This window comes from Oncorhynchus masou, chromosome 16, assembly GCF_036934945.1.
Source record: "Oncorhynchus masou masou isolate Uvic2021 chromosome 16, UVic_Omas_1.1, whole genome shotgun sequence".
In the NCBI taxonomy this organism is placed as follows: Eukaryota; Metazoa; Chordata; class Actinopteri; order Salmoniformes; family Salmonidae; genus Oncorhynchus; species Oncorhynchus masou.
The window spans coordinates 18,659,243-18,683,469 of NC_088227.1; the positions used below are offsets into that span (position 1 = coordinate 18,659,243).

The 24,227-nt window shown below is 42.0% G+C and overlaps 1 protein-coding gene across 5 annotated transcripts; it reads right to left on the reverse strand.

Annotated features, from left to right (window-relative positions):
- Window positions 1-141: 141 nt before the first annotated feature.
- On the reverse strand, window positions 142-23,290 carry reps1 (RALBP1 associated Eps domain containing 1). Of its 5 annotated transcripts, none has more exons than XM_064991017.1 (19): window positions 22,913-23,290; window positions 20,854-20,977; window positions 15,811-16,004; window positions 15,478-15,640; window positions 15,032-15,165; window positions 13,145-13,310; window positions 12,613-12,676; window positions 12,208-12,362; window positions 11,948-12,069; window positions 11,443-11,523; window positions 9,671-9,758; window positions 9,384-9,482; window positions 9,165-9,237; window positions 8,869-9,067; window positions 5,489-5,662; window positions 5,290-5,376; window positions 1,986-2,125; window positions 1,754-1,859; window positions 142-1,588 (listed from the first exon to the last, which is right to left on the reverse strand). In XM_064991017.1, exons 3-19 carry the CDS (start codon window positions 15,937-15,939, stop codon window positions 1,520-1,522), a joined length of 2,049 nt encoding a protein of 682 aa, XP_064847089.1. In that variant the 5' UTR covers window positions 15,940-16,004; window positions 20,854-20,977; window positions 22,913-23,290; the 3' UTR covers window positions 142-1,519. The 5 variants fall into 5 exon arrangements, with proteins under 5 accessions (XP_064847089.1, XP_064847087.1, XP_064847088.1 ...); XM_064991015.1 differs by having other exon boundaries at window positions 15,478-15,634; window positions 22,571-23,290; XM_064991016.1 differs by having other exon boundaries at window positions 15,101-15,165; window positions 22,571-23,290.
- Window positions 23,291-24,227: the final 937 nt, after the last annotated feature.

A 24,227-nucleotide genomic window follows, 5' to 3' on the forward strand; every position in this document is an offset into this window, starting at 1 on the left:
TGTCACATCAGCTGATAAAGGATCTTATCAGACTGGAATGCATCATTTTTTACTATCAAGCGTTTAAAATGTAGCAATACAAGGTATTCCTTGGGACTGCTTGAGTCAGTCACATCAACAATAACATTTGAACCAGAAAAAGGTGGTTAAAATATTGTCATTTTATTTTGTGTAAAAATCACACAGCTGCTAGTTCATTCTGCAGAGATACATCCATGCAGTTAAACATCATCCCACAGCCATAATAAGCAATTAAATAGAATATTTGCTGTTAGTCAGCAATTAATGCAAATGTACATATGAGATCAAAAGGTGTGTATCATATACAATATACAACATAACCCTTTTACAGTACATCAACCTGAACAGCAGGGAAAAGAAGGTTCACCTAGGTTCAATACAGGGAGAATAGAATAAAGTGGAAACCTGAACGCCAGGAGTAAGGCATTTGAGGACAGGTTGAGAAAAGAAACAGGAAGTTCCAGGAAAACAAAGACAGTTATACAATGTTTAGGTACCACCACAATGTCATACTAGGTAAGATATACAGGTAGAAATCAAGTGGTCTATTTTTAAGCGCAGTCTTCATACTAGATAAGAACATGAACAACATGCAGGTAAAAATAAAAATGGTGTCAGAGGGGAAACAAAAAGAAAAACAGGGGGGATGCAGTCTTTTCAGTCAGGTCTCACTTCCATAGTTGGTATCTCACAAGGACCTCTCTCAGGCAGCGGCAGCATGAGCAGCTACAGAGCCAGGATCGAAAAGGTGTCCCGTCATCTGGGGGTCGATCACTTCACAAGGTAATACAGCTCACTGTGTTAAGGATCAAATCGCAGAAGACTAGTGAAAAAAAAACTAAAGGAACACATACATACACTTGTTGCATTGTGCAGTTTGTAACCGTTGCCTGCCCACATACATCCACACACACAGTAATAAACTGGAACATTAATAAATTCCTGTCGCATGATCAGTCCAAGGTGCTCCAGGATAGAGCATCATCTCCCATAGACTCCTCCCCTCTCCTCTCCTCACCCAATGCCCTCGCTGGTATGATTATCTGTCCTTGACAGGGCCCGGGCGGCCAGGCCCACTCACACTACAGACATACCACAGTGTGCTCCTCTCATTCAGTGAACTGGACACTTGTCATCACGGGGAAGAATGGGGAGGGAACTTGGCCTTCAGTACCCCATGACTCAAGTTCCAGTTCTACGCCTGCCTGGCTAGCCTCGGGGGCCTGTCCTGTTATAAGGGATTGACGTCTACAATAATCTTTATTTCTTTGATAAATAAAAGTGCCAATATTTGTAACATTCCCATCCCAGCCGCTCTGGTAAAACTGTACTCTGTCTGATTAGGGCGACTCAGGGTGTGTTGTTGCAGTCAGTCAGCCGGTGACAGAGTCCGTTTCCCACAGTAGAGACAGCAGAACACAGAGGGAGTGGACATCGGGAGAACAACATGTGCATCTCTCCTATCTGCTCTCATGGACTTATCCTCCTCACAAACAGGTTACAAATGGGAAAATGGTCTAAGCTGTTCCAGTTGAACCTCCAAAGATATCCTCTCTTCTAGCAAGTCCTATGAATGAAAAACAACAAGATAAATCACCTAAAATTAGGAATGAAGTACAACCTTTGTAAAGGCTTTGATTTTTTTATGCCAAAATATTCTAAATCAAGCCTCAGGTTCAGTTCACTAACAAATTGGTTAGTATGCATGTACTGTGTTTAAACACTCCCCTACTTTTAGCTGTTGCTGTAATTCACTGTTGAGCCTGGCCAAGACTGTGTTGGTCTCCTTGTTTCTTCTGATAGAGGCTTGAATTGCTTTTTTATCCTTCCCAACCGACCTGCAAATTGTTTTTATTCAAAACTTAAATTTCTTAATTTCAATGCCAATTAAGTGATCGAAGATATATAAATCAACAATGAAAGACCAGTCACTATTCAGATTCATATGGAGCCCCTGTTCCTACCTGGGAATGGATGGCTGTGCAGCTAAAACAGTGGCTATGACGTTAGACTTCAGGGGGAGGGCCTCTTCCTGGAGTTCATCCTCAGACTTCAGTCTCCGGCGGACAGGCTTAGGTGGGGGGGCCATGATGGACCCTTTGGCCTGACAGGGAAAAAAATAAAACACAATGTATAGATCTGAAAATAACCATTTGCAAGTACAAACAATAGTACGCAAGTATTAACACCATGGGACCACGCAGCCGTTATACCGCTCAGGAAGGAGACGTGCTCAGTCTCCTAGAGATTAATGCACTTTTGTGCGAAAAGTGCAAATCAATCCCAGAACAGCAATAAAGGACCTTGAGAAGATGCTGGAGGAAACAGGTACAAAAGTATATCCACCGTAAAAGGAGTCCTATAGGGGGAGGCTTGCAAGCCGAAGAACATCATCCCAACCGTGAAGAACGGGGGTGGCAGCATAATGTTGTGGGGGTGCTTTGCTGCAGGATGGACTGGTGTACTTCACAAAATAGATGGCATCATGAGGAGGAAAGTTATGTGGATATATTGAAGCAACATCTCAAGACATCAGTCAGGTAGTTAAAGCTTCCAAATAATGCTACCAAATACTAATTGACTGTATGTAAACTAATGACCCACTGGGAATGTGATGAAAGAAATAAAAGCTGAAATAAAATCACTCTTATTATTCTGACATTTCACCCTTAAAATAAAGTGGTGATCCAATCTGGCCTAAGACAGGGAATTTTTACTAGGATTAAATGTCAGGAATTGTGAAAAACTGAGTTTACATGTATTTCGCTAAGGTGTATGTAAACTTCTGACTTATGTAAACTGTACATATTCACCCCCTTTGCTATGAAGCTCCTAAATAAGATCTGGTGCAACCAATTACCTTCAGAACTCAAATAAAGTCCACCTGTGTGCAATCTAAGTGTCATATGATCTCAGTATATATAAATATGTAGCCGTTCAAAAGGCACAAGAGTCTGCAACACCACCAAGCAAGTCGCACTATGAAGACCATGGAGCACTTATAACCCAACAGATCAGGGTTGGGTTATAAAAAATATCCGAAACATTGAACATCCCACAGAGCACCATTAAATCCATAAAAAAAATGGAAATAATATGGCACCACAACAAATCTGCCAAGAGAGGGCTGCCCACCAAAGCTCACGGACCAGGCAAGGAGGGCATGAATCAGAGAGGCAACAAAGAGACCAGAGATAACCTTGAAGAAGCTGCAAAGCTCCACAGTAGAGATTGGAGTATCTCTCGTACACTCCACAGAACTGGGCTTTACGGAAGAGTGGCCAGAAAAAAGCCATCGCTTAAAACCTCTCTGTGATATGTGGGACGCTAGCGTCCCACCTGGCCAAAAGCCAGTGAAAATGCAGAGCACCAAATTCAAATAAATTACTATAAAAATCTAACTTTCATGAAAACACACATGTAAGATACCAAATTATAGCTACACTTGTTGTGAATCCAGCCAACGTCAGATTTCAAAAAGGCTTTTTGGTGAAAGCAAACAATGCTATTATCTGAGGATAGCACCTCCCTAAACAAAGAGAGAAAAGCATATTTCAACCCTGCAGGCGCAACACAAAACGCAGAAATAAAAATATATATCATGCCTTACCTTTGATGAGCTTCTTTTGTTGGCACTCCAATATGTCCCATAAACATCACAAATGGTCCTTTTGTTCGATTAATTCGGTCGATACATATCCAAAATGTCCATTTATTTGGCGCGTTTGATCTAGAAAAACACTGGTTACAACTTGCGCAACGCGACCAAAAAAATATCTCAAAAGTTACCTGTAAACTTTGCCAAAACATTTCAAACTACTTTTGTAATAAAACTTTAGGTATTTTTTAATGTAAATAATTGATAAAATTGAAGACGGGATGATCTGTATTCAATACAGGAGGAAAACAAACTGGAGCTCGCTTTCTGGTCATGCGCCTCTATCTAACAGTACACTACAAGTGACCCTCGTTCTGAACAGAGCTACTTCTTCATTACACAAAGGAATGACTTCAACCAATTTCTAAAGACTGGTGACATCCAGTAGAAGCGGTAGGAACTGCAAGAAGGTCCCTTAGAAATCTGGATTCCCAATGAAACCCCATTTAAAAGAGTGACCTCAAAAAAAATCTGAATGGTTTGTCCTCGGGGTTTTGCCTGTGAAATAAGTTCTGTTATACTCACAGACATGATTCAAACAGTTTTAGAAACTTCAGAGTGTTTTCTATCCAAATCTACTAATAATATGCATATCTTATCTTCTGGGGATGAGTAGCAGGAAGTTGAATTTGGGCATGCATTTCATCCGGATGTGAAAATACTGTCCGGCAGTAAATAAGCAAACACGTTTGGTGTTCCGCAAAAGGCATGTGAGAGACTCCCCAAAGATATGGAAAAAGGTACTCTGGTCAGATGACTTAAAATTGAGCTTTTTGGTCATCAAGGAAAACACTGTCTGGAGCAAACCCAACACCTCTCATCACCCCGAGAACATCATTCCCACAGTGAAGCATGGTGGTGGCAGCAACATGCTGTGGGGATGTTTTTCATCAGCAGAGACTGGGAAACTGGTCAGAATTGAAGGAAGGATGGATGGCGCTAAATACAGGGAAATTCTTGAGGGAAACCTTTTTTTTAATCTTACAGAGATTTGAGACTGGGACGGAGGTTCACCCTCCAGCAGGACAATGACCCTAAGCATACTGCTAAAGCAACACTCGAGTGGTTTAAGGGGAAACATTTAAATGTCTTAGAATGATCTAGTCAAAGCCCAGACCACAATCCAGTTGAGAATCTGTGGTATGACTCAAATATTTGCTGTACACCAGCAGAACCCATCCAACTTGAAGGAGCTGGAGCAGTTTTGCCTTGAAGAATGGGAACAAATCCAAGTGTCTAGATGTGCCAAGCTTACAGAGACATACCCCAAGAGACTTGCAGCTGTAATTGCTGCAAAAGGTGGCTCTACAAAGTATTGACTTTGGGAGGGGATGACTAGTTATGCACGCTCAAGTTCTGTTTTTGTCTTATTTCTTGTTTGTTTCACAAAATATATTTTGCATCTTCACAGTGGTAGGCATGTTGTGTAAATCAAATAATACAAAAAAAAAAACCCTAAAAAAATACATTTTAATTCCAGGTTGTAAGGCAACAAAATAGGAAAAATGCAAATATTTTCGCAAGCCACTGTACAGGTATCGAGTCAGTGTACTGAGGTACGAGGTAGTTGGGGGTGATTGATTGAGGTGCATCATCAGTCAATTACTTACAGAGTTCACAGTAGCTGCAGCTCTCTCTTCCTGGTTGTCACTCTTCACAGTTCTCAAAGGCCCAGCACCTTCTGAAGACTTCTCTACCTGTGAACGGAGAACGAACAGTCTGTCTTATTATAACAGGAGTACAGATGATATAACCGGGTTAGGTTCACCAACTGCAAGGTGGTTCTGTATTTTACGGTGTTTGACTTACCGGCAGACTCTCTGGGTGCTTCTCCCCGTCATCGCTTGGCTCTTCTGAGGCAGCAAACGCCTGGAACTGACTGAAGTCAGCAAAGTTGGGCTGCTCCGGGATCTGCTGGGGCGAGGTAGTGGAATGAGCTGCCAGGCCCTCATCTGAGCGATGCCCACTGTGGGGACCCGAGGTCTGGGGAAAAACACAGGGTTCAGACAAAACACGGCATATTGAAAAACAGAACACAACCTTGAATAGGAGATGACTTAGTCAATGACTTAGGTGTGGATTGAAATTTACTGCATAGGTACCTGGAGAAAAATGAGGGAGGGTCATGTTTTTTCAATTTCAGTCATGGGGAGTGTTGAGTATTTTTTAAAGTTAATTTGTGGAATTTCTTTCCTTCTTAGCAATTGAGCCAATCAGTTGTGTTGTGACAAGGTTGGGGTGGTATACAGAAGACAGCCCTATTTGGTAAAAGACCAAGTCCATATTATGGCAAGAACAGCTCAAATAAGCAAAGAGAAACAACAGTCCATCATTACTTTGAGACATGGTCAGTCAATACGGAAAATCAAAAACTTTGAACGTTTCTTCAAGCGCAGTCACAAAAAACATCAAGCAGGGGCTGTCTTCTGTATACCACCCCAACCTTGTCACAACACAACTGTCTCTGATGAGGACCGACACAGGAAAGGAAGACCCAGAGTTATCATCAACTGTTCAGAGGAGACTGTGTGAATCAGGCATTCATGGTTGAATTGCTGCAAAGAAACCACTACTAAAAGGACACCAATAATAAGAAGAAACTTGCTTGGGCCAAGAAACACAAGCAATGGACATTAAACCTGTGGAAAATTGTCCTTTGGTCTGATGTCCAAATTGGACCTTTTTGGTTCCAACCACCATGTCTTTGTGAGACGCAGAGTAGGTTAACGGATGATCGCCGCATGTGTGGTTCACACCGTGAAGGATGGAAGTGGTGCTTTGCTGGTGACAATGTCCGTGACTTATTTAGAATTCAAGGCATACTTAACTAGCATGGCTACAGCATTCTGCAGCAATTCACCATCCGATCTGGTTTGCACTTAGTGAGGCTATCATTTGTTTTTCAACAAGACAATGACCTCAAACACACCTCCAGGCTGTGTAGGTGTTATTTGGCCAAGGAGGAGAGGCCAAATAATGACCAGGCCTCCACAATCACCCGAACTCAATCCAATTGAGAAGGTTTGGGATGAGTTGGACCGCAGAGCGAAGGAAAAGCAGCCAACAAGTACTCAGCATATGTGGGAACTCCTTCAAGACTGTTGGAAAAGCATTCCTCATGAAGCTGGTTAAGAGAATGCCAAGTGTGCAAAGCTGTCAAGGCAAACTGTGGCTACTTAGAAGAATGAAATATATTTTGTTTAACACTTTTTTCATTACTACATGATTACATATTTGTTATTTCATCATTTTGAGGTCTTCACTGCAATGTAGAAAATAGTAAAAATAAAGAAAAACCGTTGAATGGTTAGATCTGTCCAAACTTTTGACTGGTACGGTGTGTGTGTGTGTGTGTGTGTGTGTGTGTGTGTGTGTGTGTGTGTGTGTGTGTGTGTGTGCGCACGCCTGATGCCGCCCCTCATCGCAGATTCTCCGCCTGGCATGCAATATCAAGTGAGCCTACAGGCTATTTAGTGTAGTCTCAATCAAATTATCCATAGCTTATAGGCTACGAAGTGCATGGTCGGAGAAGCACAGATCAAAGTTATATTACAAAGATAGCTGCTGGGATGGTATAAATAAAACTAGGCTGCAACACACACGGCAATGGATATTCCAACCGTGAGCCCCGGGCTGCTCTGCTCTTGCTGATCAAAACCTTTTTTTGTGTGCCGTCTCACCAATGCTGTGCAGGCCTACACTGGCGGCAGTTCAGGAGGTGAGTCAAAAGCTTCTTCCAAACATTACTTCCGATTAGGCCTAGTCCAAATCTTGTGCGCGGACTAGCCTATAACCTATGTTCCGTTCAGCTTTTTTTTTTTTCTTGCCCATGATGTATTCAGAGTTATTGATTCGAGTTACATTGTGGTGCTGAAATTTGAAGCAGCAGCACAACCAATGGACAGTAGGCATCATTAATATAAAGTTTTAATTTGACTTTAGTAACAACAAAGGACTTTGTGTTGGAGCCTATTTCTTCTTATTTAAGAAAGAGGTAGACCTACCTGTTTGACAGATAAAATTAGGCTATAGGCTGCTATATACATAGATTTGCCATAGGCCTACCTTTTATTAAAGAAAATGGCAAAAAGCACAGGCCTACACATTGTTATCTTAATTTAGAGGGGAAAAAAAATGACAGATCCATTATATAAAGTAAACTCTAACAGTGCTTAGGTCCGTGACGCTTTATGATAGAAACAAACGATAAAATACCCGGGATATCATTTAGTTTCTACAGCAGAGACAAAAATGTACTTTGCTTGGGAGGTAATCAAATTCTGTCACTATCAATTGATTAAGCTATTCACTTTCTGTACAATAGAAGATACTTAAACCCAAGACAGCTTTTAGGGAAACACTTGTGACCTTCTCTCGTTGGGTTAAGCCACAGAAGAAGAGTAGCCAGTAGTTAAAGCTTTCATTTTTATGCATCGGTAGGACTACTTTGTTTGGGGTGGAAAGGTAGTCTTAACTTTTGAAAGAACCATTCTCAGATTCCTAATGATTGTTTGCAGACATGAACAGTTTTGTTGCAAACAAAACACACTGATTTGGCATTGGAGAAATGTCACAAGATGAACACACATCTGTCCATTCTTAGCCTGTAATTTATGTGGTATTAAAAAATATTCCACCAATATGTAACATTATGTAGAATTGCATGAAATGTTTCTATAAGGCCATTTTTCTCTCTGACCTGCAAATATGATAGATTTTACTATAAAGGACATCTGTCCACAGTAGTCTCTGAACTCACAACCTTCTGGCCCGCAGCCCTGTGCCCAAAAAATAAAAATAAAATCCTGCATTGCCATGTAATGCTTACAGAAGAAAGAACAGTTTCTAAAACTGCATATCTAAGGCTTTGGTGTGTCCAAGAAGTGAGGTTAAACAGGTTCTCTGCTATCCACTTCATTTTAATTATTATTTTGGGTGTGTGTATATCACTTTTTTTCCAAGGGAAGGCTGGCTATCCATTTTCATATCAGAGAGGTTCGCTATTCTCCATGTAACCCTTATTATAAATAACGTTCACTCCCTTAGTAGTAGTAGTAGTAGTAATAGTCTGTGTAGAGTGAATAGAACATAAAGAAAGGAGATTTCAGCATTTAAATATGTACATTTCCTATTTAAGACTACACAGAGGCGGCAACATTTTGTCTTCAGGTCTGTGCTGATAGTTCTACCTGTGTGGGTAGTGGTCTAGGAGGCACGGCTGGAGGGTAGGCCACGACTCCAGCCGACTGTGGGCCGGTGGGGACAGCCACAAAGCTTCTGTTCATGTCTAGAGAGGAGGAGCGGGAGTGGGAGGCGTGTGGTCTGGGGGGTGGAGGTGGAGGAGCAGTCACCACCTTCAGTCCTTCAGGAGACGTCCCAGAATGAGACCTACAACACAGCTAGTGAGCTTACCATTCAAAAACTCTTCAATCAACAAAGCATGTGTTTTGACATCGAATATCTCTAGATATTGAGACCAACTTACCTTTGTCTTGTTACAACACTTGTAATTGGGTCTTGATCTGAAGTATAGGAATCTGAACTGCTATAACCATCACCTTTAGGAGAGAAATATGAGTATTGTATCTTGAACCATGCCTCAAGTATGTATGGTCACAGATCTATTATAGGAAATATGGCCTACCTAAAAATTGCAACTGTCCTAAATTCTTTATGATAATGGCACATCCCTTGAGACACTTACCAGAGTTAGCAGTTACAAACTTCATAGAGGTGGCAAGCTTGGTTTCTTCAGAGAGGTCAGGTGGTTTAGCCATCAGGGGACTCGTAGGATGTGTGTGGTCTTCAGGAATGAGAAAGACGGGTCAATTCCCTTAACAGTATTTAGAAAGAGGTACAGTGTATCCCTTCTCTACTTCTCAGTAAAATTCTTGAGAGTTGCTAGTCTCTCTAGTCTCCACTGCTTTAGAAGACAGAGCTTGGTCTTCTGATATGTTTACCTGCTCTTATCATATGGGGAAAGTATCTTACCACTTCCGGTTCTCTTCAGCTCCATCTCTTGCATATGGATCTTGCTTGGGGTCATGCGGATGGGGACAGGGTGGACAATGGCTGTATCCTGTAAGCACAGAGGTGTCTGATGATCATAAGCCCATATACTGCCATTAGGATAGAAATATTTCATATAGTGTCAGAACAGTTTGTAAAAGGCTAGAAAAGGCTTCCATTCATGGCAATTATGCAGACTGAGAAAACAGAAGCTCTAAAGTACCAGTCAAAAGTTTGGACACATACTCAAAGGTTTTTCTTTAATTTCAAAAAAAGTGTTCAACAAATCAAAATATATTTAACATTTGCGATTCTTCAAAGTAGCCACCTTTTGCCTTGACAGCTTTGCACACTTGGCATTCTCTCAACCAGATTCACCTGGAATGCTTTTCCAACTGTCTTGGAGTTCCCACATATGCTGAGCACTTGTTGGCTGCTTTTCCTTCACGCTGCGGTCCAACTCATCCCAAACCATCTCAATTGGGTTGAGGTCGGGTGGTTGTGGAGGCCTGGTCATCTGATGCAGCACTCCATCACTCTTCATCTTGGTCAAATAGCCTACACACAGCCTGGAGGTGTCCTTTTGAAAAACAAATGATAGCCCCACTAACCGCAAACCAGATGGGAAGGCGTATCGCTGCAGAATGCTGTGGTAGCCATGCTGGTTAAGTGTGACTTGAATTCTAAATAAATCACAGACAAGTGTCACCAGCAAAGCACCCCCACATCATCTCCTCCATGCTTCACGACGGGAACCACACACACGGAGATCATTCGTTCACCTACTCTGCGTCTCAAAAAGACATGACAGATTTCCACCAGTCTAATGTACATTGCTCGTGTTTCTTGGACCAAGCAAGTCTCTTCTTATTGGTGTTCTTTAGTGGTTTCCTTGCAGCAATTTGACCATGAAGGCCTGACTCATGCAGTCTCCTCTGAACAGTTGATGTTGAGATGTGTCTGTTACTTGAACTCTGAAGCATTTATTTGGGCTGCAATCTGAGGTGCAGTTAACTCTAAAGAACGTATCCTCTGCAGCAGAGGTAACTCTGGGTCTTCCTTTCCTGTGGCAGTCCTCATGAGAGCTAGTTTCATCACGGCGCTTGATGAGTTTTTGCAACTTTACTTAAAAACTTTTAAAGTTCTTGAAATTGTATGGATTGACTGACCTTCATGTCTTAAAGTAATGGACTGTCATTTCTCTTTGCTTATTTGAGCTGTTATTGCCATAATAGGTACTTAGCCCTATTTGGTAAAAGGCCACCTGTTTACCACCCCTACTTTGTCACAACACAACTGATTGGCTCAAACAAGGCACACCTGTTAATTGAAATGCATTCCAGGTGACCACCTCAAAGCTGGTTGAGAGAATGCAAAGCTGTCATTAAAGGCAAAGGGTGGCTATTTTGATTTGTTTACCACTTTTCTGGTTATATATGATTCCATGTGTTATTTCATAGTTTTGATGTCTTCACTATCATTCTACAATGTAGAAAAGAGTAAAAAATAAAATAAAAATGAAGACATTAAATATTGCTAACATTTAAAATATCCCAGGAACTTATAGGGCCCACAATGTCATTCTTAATCATAGTATGGGACAAAAAAAGATAAGCAAGCAAAAATCACATGGGTACTGCTGTTATGGTAAATTCAGTAGCACTAAGTACATGAACTCAGAGCGAGATCTTAATTAGCCCTTGGGTTAATTTCATAATTTATACTGAAACAGGCAAACTAAGTGATGGACTTACAGGGTCAGCTGGCGCAATGTTAGAATCAAATTGGGTCAGAGTTTGTGAGCTGGAGGAGCGCTCACTAAAAGTCTCCCACTGCTAGAGAGACAAAGCAGAAACACATCAGCACACAGGATGATTCCCCACCCAGTTACAAACCCCACTGCTCTCACACAGGCGGGGTGAGGAACTGCATTTACTATCACATCCATTCATTATAGTGAGGAAGGGATGGATATTGACTGGAACCATGATAACTAGCTTAACAGAAATGGAGCAAACTGACTCATTGAGAATTGTAGCTTTTGTAGGGTTTCTGTAAGTACTAATCTGTGTTTCTTAAAAATGGATAAGAAAGATACTGAATTAGGAAATTACTGCGAGAGGACAGCTACTAAAACCGAGCAATGGAAAGATCCTTATTGATCACTTAATTAAGAAGTAATTTGCAAAATGCTGGAATGGCAAAAGTTCAACGATGACCTATTTTACAGTGACAACATGTGGTGGTTCGGTGTCCAACCTCATTGCCCTGGTTAAGATCAGGCCAGGTCTGGTTGAGTGAGGGCATGGAGGGGGACTTGTTGGGTGTCACCTCCACGGGGGATCCCGAGTAGCCCACGTCAGGGGCCTGGTCTGGAACCTCTGGAACATGGAACATTTATATCAGGATGACGATTCCATTTCTCTCTGTGTTTCATAAATCAACTGTCTGCAGCAGACAGTCCCAAGGCCAGGTTTGGACAGATTCTGATTATATAGCAGGAGAGCGCCAGCTTTTACCTGCTGAGTCATCCAAGTCAATAAGCTTTGGCATAAGACTCTCCGGCAGCTTTTCGGGAAGATCATAGCTGTTTTTCCGAGCAACAACCAGATGAAATGCAGCACAGAACTCATCCAGTGTCAACGCCCCGTCTTTATCGAAGTCTGACAGCTCCCTGTAATGCAAAAAATGTGAGTCAGCGAAAAAGACTAAACACACTCGTGAATGGAAAACTGCTCGAATCCCTTGTGAATTCAATCACTGGACAAGAGGTATCCAAATTCAATAACTGAAGCGTTATTTATTCCATTCTTTGGTATTACTTCCTGGATTAAGAATAAAGCAGGTGGTTCATAATACAATTCCATCATTACATATGGGGAGCATCTCAACTAAAGCCAATAGCCCTCTTTCTAATAACTTACCAAATGTGGGACAGTTCAAGAATAGGTAGCTTTGATTTTGTGAAAAATTCTTTTGCGGCAGAACCTGAAATATAGACGAAGGGAAAAACTGTTTGTGCTGGGTCAATCACTGTAGCATAACAGCCAGTCCCTGTAACCTTTAAAGGGCCAATCCTTAATTGAAACAAAGTGGTTCCCTGCCTCTGTTTTGGTAAAAAGCTGAGGGATAGGCCTGGAGAAATGTAACCATTAAAATTGAATGGGCAGAGCTATGAATACAAGGACTGACCAGCCAATATATTAAAGATAGTTTTTAACATGTTGAGAGGCTATAAAATGTTTGTTTACCAATGTTTACAACCATTGGTGTAAAACAAACATATTTTGGGTTCTGATGGAGTATGACAGTTAAACTAAGCTCATTAGGCATTTCTAATGTATATATCCTTTGATTCTTCAATAACATTAATGTATTAGTCCAAAAATGGATGAAGCAACTGCAGATTGAAGGTGAATGTGTAAAAGCTGGTTTCACACAAAGCTCACTACTCACCAGGAATGAAACCGTTGAGGTCTGGTTGGATGGTCTTGAACTGATTTATGTAATACTGTCTCTGCTCGTCTGTGATTTTCCAGGGGTCGTCATAACCACCACTGGACTGTCTTTGGGTTTCATTGGTTGTTGTCGCAGATGCAACCGTTCGTATCGAAGAGTTCTCCTAAAGCCAGTCATGTGAAACATTTAGAGAGAAAAGAACCATTCCTGACTTAGCTACAGTGCATTCAGAAAGTATTCAGACCCCTTGACTTTTTCAACATTTTGTTACGTTACAGCTTTATTCTAAAAAGGATTAAATATTTTATCAAGCTACACACAAAACCCATAATGACAAAGCGAAAACAGGTTTACACATTTTTGCAAATGTATTCAAAAAAATAAAGTATTCAGACCCTTTGATATGAGACTCGAAATTGAGTTCAGGTGCATCCTGTTTGCATTGATCATCCTTGAGATGTTTCAACCTGTGGTAAATTCAATTGATTGAACATGATTTGGAAAGGCACACACCGGTCTATATAAGGTCTCACAGTTGACAGTGCATGTCAAAGTAAAAACCAAGCCATTAGGTTGAAGGAATTGTCGAGCTCTAAGACAAGATTGTGTCAAGGTACAGATCTGGGGAAGGTTACCAAAACATTTCTGCAGCATTGAAGGTCCCCAAGAACAGTGGCCTCCATCATTCTTAAATGGAAGACGTTTGGAACCACCATGACTCTTCCTAGAGCTGGCCATTCAGCCAAACTGAACAATCGGTGGAGAAGGGCCTTGGTCGGGGAGGTGACCAAGAACCCGTTGGTCACTCTGAAAGAGCTCCAGAGTTCCTCTGTGGAGATGGGAGAACCTCCCAGAAGGACAACCATCTCTGCATCACTCCACCAATCAGGCCTTTATCGTAGAGTGTGCAGACGGAAGCCACTCAGTAAAATGCACGACAGCCCGCATGGAGTTTCCCAAAAGGCACCTAAAGGACTCTCAGATCATGAGAAACAAGAGTCTCTGGTCTGATGAAATCAAGATTGAACTCTTTGGCTTGAATGCCTAGGGTCTCGTCAGGAGGAAACCTGGCACCATCCCTACGGTGAAGCATGGTGGTGGCAGCATCATGCTGTGGGGATGTTTTTCAGCAGCAGTCTCTGGGAGACTAGTCAGTGTCGAGGGAAAGATGAACGGAGCAAAGTACAGAGAGGTCCTTGATGAAAACTTGCTACAGAGCGCTCAGGACCTCAGACTGGGGAGAAAGTTCACCGTCCAACAGGACAACGACCCTAAGCACACAGCCAAGTCAATGCAGGAATGGCTGCGGGACAAGTCTCTGAATGTCTTTGAGTGGCCCAGCCAGAGCCTGGACTTGAACCTAATCAAACATCTCTGGAGAGACTTGAAAATAGCTGTGCAGCAATGCGCCCCATCCAACCTGACAGCTTGAGAGGATCTGCAGAAAAGAATGGGGAAACTCCCCAAATTCCAGGTGTACCAAGATTTTAGCGTCATACCTAAGAAGATGACTGTAATAGCTACCAAAGATGCTTCAACAAAGTACTGAGTAAAGGATCTGAATACTTATGTAAATGTAATAGTCTATTTTTATAAACGTGCAAACATTTATAAAAACCTTTTTTCGTTTCGTCATTATGGGGTAATATGTGTAGATTTAGGGGGAAAAACACAATTTTATACATTTTAGAATAAGGCTGTAATGTAACAAAATGTAGAAAAAGTCAAAGGGTCTGAATACTTTCCGAATGCACCGTATGTAGTTTGAGGGGGAAACATTAGCCAATGAAATAGAGCATCTAGTGAAATAGGCCATCTCCATCTCTATGCCTTTAAGCCATTACAAGAAATATGACAGGTCCATGGAAGCATTTGCTGCACTACCTGGACCGGTGAGGAATGTATTGCTGGGAGTGTGCTGGAGGAGGGGGGATGAGCATCTTTCAAACTGACCCAGCTTTCCTGAACAGGGGGAGGAGAGTTGGCAGACCACATCCCATCACCTGACACCACAGGTCCTGTAGAGAGAGGAGAGTTACACAGCCTCAGGACAGGGCAATTAGATTACACAGAGCTCCTTCTCGCTGATGCAATGAGCATACTCAAGCATTCAGTGAGTGGATTAAAGACACTTGTCATCAATATTCCTATTACCAATAATCATGTTGAACCTCACTTATCTAGCAAGCTATGTAATAGTTGTATGACTAGCAAAAGCCAAAATGATGCATGACAACTGTGTACAGATATTAATACACATCTACAACTGAAACTGTAAACCTTGTCAGACTAACATTCAGAGGATACAGGCTGTTGTGTGGAGTGTGTACCTGCTTGTGGTTCTCTGAAAGGTGTCCAGACAGCACCTGCCACAACCACAGGTTGTCTCTCTACGTTCCCCCCGCTGGCCTGACGTTTGTGCTTTCTCCAGTGGGGTGAGGTGGGAGGGGACTGGTGCGGAGACACCACAGGGGACGTGGTGTCAGGCTGCAGCTTCAAAGAGTGGCAAATAACATCAGATTAAAACCTAAATGTCTATCAAAGTTTGAATTGTAATTCTGACAGATCAATCTGTCAAGAAACTAGATCATTCAAATAGTTGATAAAATATATTTCTCCACTAGAGATCTCTTAATAAGAGAAACGCTCAGAGGGGCAATGACCTGTGGTTCTACTGTGGGCACGCAGGGCTGGATGACCTCATGGGCAGACAACTTCTTGACCTGCCCTCGGCCTGGGGGTCGTGGGATTACGCCCTGGTAAGACCCCTGGTTCTCAGAGTCTGGATACATGGCTGTGTGTCTGGCCTCCTGTTCATTCTTGGCCACAACAAAGCGAGGCAGAGGCAAGTCCTTGACTGTAGATGAGAAACTGTTAGATTATAGTACTGCCTCAAATCCCTTCTAGCTAGCTAGTTGTTTCAACTAGCAGGACTTAACTAGTCAGTTGTTGTCGTCTAGTATGGCCTATTACAACATGGCCTACAAAAGTGTTGAAAATGATAACCAAAACATTTGTTTGCAGCTGCATTATTAACCACATCTAGTTAAAGTGTTACCCAATTTACTTAAGTGATGTATCAAAAGGTGCTTTACAAAGCCTAATGTTCAGGTTTTCAAGAGGTACTTTGAGTCTTTTCCTCCAATAGCTTTGGCCCAGCTTCCTGTTTAGGCAGTGCAATTTCCTGTTGAATTTGTTCTCTATTCTTCGCTTGTACACTACATTACCAAAAGTATGTGGACACCTGCTCATCGAACATCTCATTCAAAAATCATGGTCATTAATATGGAGTTGGTCCCCCATTTGTTACTATAAGAGCTTCCACTCTTCTGGGTTGGCTTTCCACTAGATGTTAAAACATCGCTGCAGGGACTTGCTTCCATCAGCCACAAGATTATTTAGCGATGTTGGGCGATTAGGCCTGGATTCGCAGCCAGCGGTCCAATTCATTCCAAAGGTATTCGATGGGGTTGAGGTCAGAGCTCTGTGCAGGCAGTCAAGTTCTTCCACACTGATCTCACCAACCCATTTATGTCTGGACCTCAACTTCTGCACAGGGGCACAGCCACGCTGAAACAGGAAAGGGCCTTCCCCAAACTGTTGCCACAAAGTTAGAAGCACAGAATTGTCTAGAATGTCATTGTATGCTGTAGCTTTAAGATTTCCCCTTCACTGGAATTAAGGGGCCTAACATGAACCATGAATACAGCCCCAGACCATTATTCATCCTCCATCAAACTTCCCAATTGGCATTATGCATTGGGGCAGGTAGCTTTCTCCTGGAATCCACCAAACCCAGATTCGTACGTCGTACTGTAAGATGGTAAAGCGTGATTCAACACTCCAGTTTCCACTGCTCCAGAGTCCAAAGGCGGCAAGCTTTACACCACTCCAGCTGGCGTTTGGCATAGCACATTGTGATCTTAGGCTGGTAGGCGGCTGTTCTGCCAAGGAAGCCCATTTCATGAAACTCTCGTCGAACAATTATTGTGCTGACGTTTTCAGAAGCAGTTTGGAACTCGATAATGAGTGTTGCAAACAAGGACAGGCAATTTTTCACGCTGCGTGCTTCAGCACTTGGCGGTCCCGTTCTGAGAGCTTGTGTGGCCTACCACTTTGCGGCAGAACCGTTGTTGCTTCTAGACGTTTCCACTTCACAATAACACTTAGTTGACCGGGGCAGGTTTAGCAGGGCAGAATTAATTTTTTTATAAAAAGACTTGTTGAAAAGGTAACATCCTATGATGGTGCCACATTGAAAGTCACTGAGCTCTTCAGTATGGCCATTCTACTGCCAATATTTGTCTATGGAAATTGTATGGCTGTGTGGTCAATTTTATACACCTGTCAGGAACGAGTGTGGCTGAAGCAGCCGAATCCACTGATTTGAAGAGGTGTCCACATGCTTTTGTATATACAGTACCAGTCAAACATCTAGACACACCTACTGATTCAAGGGTTTTTATTTGTACTATTTTCTACATTGTAGAATAATAGTGAAGACATCAAAACTATGAAATAACACATATGGAATCATCTAGTAGCCAAAACAATTGATACATAAATCTAAATATATTTTATATTTGAGATTCTTCAAAGTAGCCACCCTTGCCTTGACAGCTTTGCACTCTTGGCATTCTCTCAACCAGCTTCATGGAGGTAGTCACCTGGAATGCATTTAAATTAACAGGTGTGCCTTGTTAAAAGTTCAATTTGTGGAATTTCAGTTGTGTTGTGACAAGTTAGGGTTGGTATACAGAAGATAGGGTTATTTGGTAAAAGATCAAGTCCATATTTTGGCAAGAACAGCTCAAATAAGCAAAGAGAAATGACAGGTCATCATTACTTTAAGACATGTAAGTCAATATGGAAAAGGTAAAGAACTTTGAAAAGTTTCTTCACGTGCAATCGCAAAAACCCTTCAAGTGCAATGATGAAACTGGCTCTAATGAGGACCGCCACAGGAAAAGAAGACCCAGAGTTACCTCTGCTGCAGAGGATAAGTTCATTAGAGTTACCAACCTCAGTTTCTCATCAAATGCTTCCCAGAGTGACAGACACATCAACTGTTCAGAGAAGATTGCGTCAACCAGGCCTTCATTGTTGAATTGCTGCAAAGAAACCAATACTAAAAGTACACCAATAACAAGAAGAAACTTGCTTAGGCCAAGAAACATGAGCAATGGAAATTAGACTGGTGGAAATCTGCCATGTCTTTGTGAGACGCAGAGTAGGTGAACGGATGATCTCCACGTGTGGTTCCCACTGTGAAGCATGCGAGGTGGTGGTGTGATGGTACCTTGCTGGTGACACTGCCTGTGATTTATTTAGAATTCAAGGCACACTTAACCAGCATGGCTACCACAGCATTCTGCAGCGATACGCCTTCCCATCTGGTTTGCGCTTAGTAGGACTATCATTTTGCTTTTCAACAGGACAATGACCTCAAAAACACCTCTAGGCTGTGTATAGGCTATTTGACCAAGAAGGAGTGATGGAGGGCTGCATAAGATGACCAGGCCGTCCACAATCACCCGACCTCAACCCAATTGAGATGGTTTGGGATGAGTTGAGCCGCAGAGTGAAGGAAAAGCAGCCAACAAGTGCTCAGCATATGTGGGAACTCCTTCAAGACCGTTGGAAAAGCATTCCAGGTGACTACCTCATGAAGCTGGTTGAGAGAATGCCAAGCTGCAAAGGCAAAAGGTTGGCTACTTTGAAGTATCTCAAATATATTTATTTTTTTGGCTACTGCATGATTCCATATGTGATATTTAATAGTTTGTGTTTTCACTATTATTCTACAATGTAGAAAATAGTAAAAATAAAGAAACACCCTTGAATGAGTAAGTGTGTCCAAACATTTGACTGGTACTTTATAGTGGTCTTAATTTCCTGCAAAATCACACTCCATCTCTGATCCATCCATATCTCTGCATCCTGCTACTTATTAAATGGACTCAGATATGAAACTTGGGTGACGTATCCTCTATGTTGACAGTATATACATTTGAAAACAGCTCATCTCTAGGGAGCACACAGGGCATTTGGAAAGTATTCAGATCCGTTCCCTTTTTCCAGGTTTTTAGACATTTTGGGGAATGTATAAAAAACAGAAATACCTGATTGACATAAGTATTCACACCCTTTGCTCTGTGACTCAAAATTGAGCTCAGGTGCATCCTGTTTCCAATGATCACCCTTGAGAAGTTTATACATCTTGATTGGAGTCCACCCGCAGTAAAGTCAATTGATTGGACATGGTTTGGAAAGGCACACACCTGTCTATAAAAAAAGGTATAAAAAAAGGTCCCACAGTTGGCAGTGCATGTAAGAGCAAACACCAAGCAAAGAGGTTAAAGGAATTGTCTGTAGACAGGATTGTGTCGAGGCACAGATCTGGGGAAGGGTACCAACAAATTTCTGCAGCATTGAAGATACCCAAAAACACTGTGGCCTTGATCATTCTTAAATGGAAAAAGTTTGGAACCATTAAGACTCTTCCAAGAGCGGGACTTGGTCAGGGAGGTGACCAAGAACCCAATGGTCACTGACAGAGCTCTATAGGTCTTCTGTGGAGATTTGAGAACCTTCCAGAATGATAACCATCTCTGCATGAATCTAGAAATCAGGCCTTTATGGTAGAGTGGCCAGACGGAAGCCACTCAGTAAAAGGCATGACAGCCCGCTAGGAGTTTGCCAAAAAGGAACCTAAAGCACTCTCAGACCATGAGAAACAAGATTCTCTGGTCTGATGAAACCAAGATTGAACTCTTAGGCCTGAATTCCAAGTTTCACATCTTGTGTATACCTAGCACCATCTCTACGGTGAAGCATGGTAGTGGCAGCATCATGCTGTGGGGATGTTTTTCCAGTGGCAGGGACTGGGAGACTAGTCAGGGTCGATGAACGGAGCAAAGTACAGAGAGGTCCTTGATGAAAACTTGCTACAGAGCGCTCAGGATCTCAGACTGGGGAGAAGGTTCACCTTCCAACAGGAAAACGACCGTAAGCACACAGCCAAGACAACGCAGGAGTCGCTTCGGGACAAGTCTCCTTAATGTCCTTGATTGGCCCAGCCAGAGCCTGGACTTGAACCCGATCGAACATCTCTAGAGAGACCTTTAAATAGATGTGCAGCGACACTCCCCATCCAACCTGACAGAGCTTGAGAGCATCTGCGAAGAAGAATGGGAGAAACTCCCCAAATACAAATGTGCCAAGCTTGTAAAATCATACCCAAGAAGACCCGTGGCTGTAATCACTGCCAAAGGTGCGTCAACAACGTACTGACTAAAGGGTCTAAATGAATACATAAGTAAATGTAATCTTTTTTTTATTCTAAAAAAACTGTTTTTGCTTTGTCATTATGGTTGTGTGTAGATTGATGAGGGAAAACCACAACTGTATTTATTTTAGAATACGGCTGTAACATAACAAAATGTGCTAAAAGTCAAGGGGTCTAAATACTTTCCGAATGCACTGTAATCAGTTTTGTTTTGAAGTGAAATGTGTGCCATTGTGAAAAACACATGACTATGCTACTCTCCCTTCAATATAGGTGACTGAATTTAACTGAAACCGCACCAAAGGCAAACATAAAAAGATGTAAACATTGTCCGGTGTGCCCCCAGGTGCTAATACCCTCTCTCATACATTAGTGGTTAATTCCTAATAGATGGAGCATTCCAGACATGTTTACTAACCAGAATTGAGGCTCTCTACTCGGAGAGGCAGTCCGGACTGGGCTACAGCGATGAGTTTCAGTGCAATGTAAAACTGGCTCCTTCCAAAATGGCCCAGGCGAGTGGCTCCACAGAGCTCTGTGATCTGAGACAACAAATTTACATTTCAGTCTTTTTGAGGAGGGGGATTATTTAAGATACTCTTTGAAGAGGTAGGGTTTCAGGCATTCAGAAGATGGGCAGGGACTCTGCTGTCCTAGCTTCAGGGGGAAGCTGGTTCCATCCTTGGGATACAAGGACAGAGAACAGCTTGGACTGGGTTGAGCAGGAGCTGCCGTCTCGTAAGGGCCAAGAGACCAGAGGTGGTTGGGGTGTAGGGTTTGAGCATAGCCTGAAGGTAGGGAGGGGCAGTTCATCTTATTATCAACATACTGTAGAATGATATAAACTCACTATTGTGTTCACACATTACTGTTATGTGCCAAATAGTTGATCATGGGAGGGAATGTTGCAGTCTCTCACAGAGAAAGTTCCAAGGACATTGCTTCCTAACTAACACAGGAAGACAGATGTTGCTTTGTGTGCTCACTGAGCAATGTGACTTGTGTCGTCATAAAAGAAAATGGTCTGACATTTCTACAAGGATGCATCTGAATTAGATGTATACGGCAAGTTGAAGACCTATTCCCTGAGACTTTGCCATCGCGGTGCTGTAGGGTTGGACCAACGTTGGTAAGAAATAGAACTACCAGCCAAGGCCTAGTGAGTCTGCATCATTTCAATGGGAAATAGGCCACAGACAGACCCAGGAAACATTTCACATCTCAGATTTATGGATCATGGATTAGGCCTATTCTTCAGTATAATGAACAACCAAAACAGAAACCCTTAGTCCTGTGTTTTTGCATTAGGGAGGAAATAAAAGCATACATCATGGCCCACAAAAGAGCACAGTAACTGTTGAAACAAAAGTCTGAGTCACACCCCTTCCTAGCGCATGAATTCTATAGCCTACACCAGGACAAGTGGCCTAGGAATTAGACTGAGCAGGTCAATAAATGACACTTTGAAAGAAAGACAGCCCAGCAAACCTTCAACCGTAACAGAAATGTTGGCGTCAGCCCACAAATTGATAACAGCATGAATATACAAAGAAATAGCTGAACATGACTGACTATGTTCAAGTAACACAGTCGTTGCTACAATGCACATTCTACTGGCTTCACATCTTGGATTGGATTAATGTTAATCAGTCAAATGAGCACTATGACCTTCGAATAGTATCAAGGCGATACAAATAAAAGTGTATCTTATAATGTACATTTTGTATCCAGTCCAGCAAGCAACAACGTATTAAATACACACGCGAGGAAGTGGGCTGTCGACTTAAACTGGTTAGCTACAAACGCAAGTGGGGATATTTAAACTAGTTTATGATTCAAATTGCAAGAATATTAAGCAGAAAGACAGCTAGAAAAACATTGAAAATAAATAGCTGTGGTGTTGAGAGAACATGTATAAAATGTAATGCTAGCAACTTAACTATATTCTTGGTAGCATGCTTTGCTAGTTAGCCTGATGCAGGAAATACCTTTTTCACTTTGCTAACTGGCAAGTATAAGGTGTGTCTCGTCACGTTAACCACTGTCAACATGAACGCCACATACATGTCAAACACACCTCTATCACATTTGACAGATTGATACGTTTAGCTGGCTAGTTAATTTAGGTAGCCCACCTGCAGGACAACCTCGCTGGGTAGCTGGGCCGCCCGGAAAAGGTCAAGAACTCTGCCATTGGAAGCCACTTTCTTTGTGTTGTCCGTATCGCAATAAACGAACAAATCAGAGTAATACTTCTGCTCTCCATCAGTTAATGTTAAACTTTCCATTGTGGCATAAAAAGTACCCGTTTAGCGAACTAGCTGTTTCTTTATCCTCACTTGCCTGAACTGGACCCAAAAAGTGCGAAAGAGCGACGTTGCTGGTTAGCTTTGCTAAATAGCTTAGCGAAATGCTGGATATGGCAAGAAGGGGTCTTGTATGTCCCCAGAAACTAGCCCAGTCGCAATATTACGTACCGACTGGTTAGAACAATTGACTATTTCGGGTAATTACTTTGCTATTTATCAATGGATAAAGTTAGACTTTCTGGCCTCGCTACTAACGTTACAAGCTGTTAGCAGCTAGCTAACGTAGCTGGCTAGCCAGGTAGAAAACCAGCCTCAAGTCAGCAATAGTCAACTTCCGAGACTGGGTGTCGGTATTCAACGGTAAATGAAACGGAGTTCTTCCGGTTCTAATCCGTTGCCGTATGTTTCAATCAAGTCTGAATAATTCAAAATGATATTAGACGTGAAGTTGTAGGGTCTTCTGGCTCTTTTCTCCATCAGTCAGAGCCACCAGTCCTTTCCCCCGTGATGTCATCGTACAGACGTTGTGAGTGAGCGGCGCCCGGATCACAAAAAATGCCATAGTTCATGTATATTTGTTTGTTTGTCATATCTAATGCACTAGTAGAATGCCATGGCTGTGATTGACCAGGCATAGGAGGTCCATTGCGGAAGGTTTTGCCTTTATAAACGGCTGTTTCCCTCGTGTATGATGAGAGGGGACAACCAGAACCTGGCCTTACAGGAGACATTGATACAGGGACTTCACAGAAAGTATTCATACCCCTTGATTTATTCCACATTTTGTTGTGTTACAGCCTGAATTCAAAATGGATTCAAAATCTCTCACCCATCTACACACCACCATTATGACAAAGTGAAAACATATTTTAGAAATATTTGCAAATGGAAATTAAATACAGACACTCCAAATTGAGCTCAGGTACATCCAATTTCCTTTGATCATCCTTGAGACGTTGATCAAATCAAATGTTATTTGTAACATGCGCCGAATATAACAGGTAGTAGACCTTACAGTAAATTGCTTACTTACAAGCCCTTACAAGCCCTTAAAAGTATTAAGATAAACTGAAATTTAAAAAATATATCAAATAAAAATAACAAATAATTAAAGAGCAACAATAATACTCGATACCATCTACTGTATCTTGCCTATGCGGCTCTGCACCATCACTCATTCATATCTTTATGTACATATTCTTTATCCCCTTACACTGTGTATAAGAAATTAGTTTTGGAATTGTTAGTTAGATTACTTGTTGGTTATTACTGCATTGTCGGAACTAGAAGCACAAGCATTTCGCTACACTCGCATTAACATCTGCTAACCATGTGCATGTGACAAATAAAATTTGATTTGATTTGATTTACTTAAAATAACAGACCCGAGGGTATATATAGGGGGTACAGGTGCAGAGTCAATGTGTGGGGGAACAGGATAGTCAATGTCGATACAACTTGATTAGAGTTCACCTGTGGCCAA

Excerpts from the sequence above, each read along its gene's own strand:
- reps1 (XM_064991013.1), bottom strand. The coding sequence starts at position 22,723 with ATGGAAAGTTTAACATTAACTGATGGAGAGCAGAAGTATTACTCTGAT. Across the intron at positions 15,166-15,477 it reads TTTCAGAGAACCACAAGCAG|GACCTGTGGTGTCAGGTGAT; the intron begins GTACACACTCCA and ends CTCTCTCTACAG. Across the intron at positions 11,524-11,947 it reads ATCTTAACCAGGGCAATGAG|CAGTGGGAGACTTTTAGTGA; the intron begins GTTGGACACCGA and ends TTGTCTCTCTAG.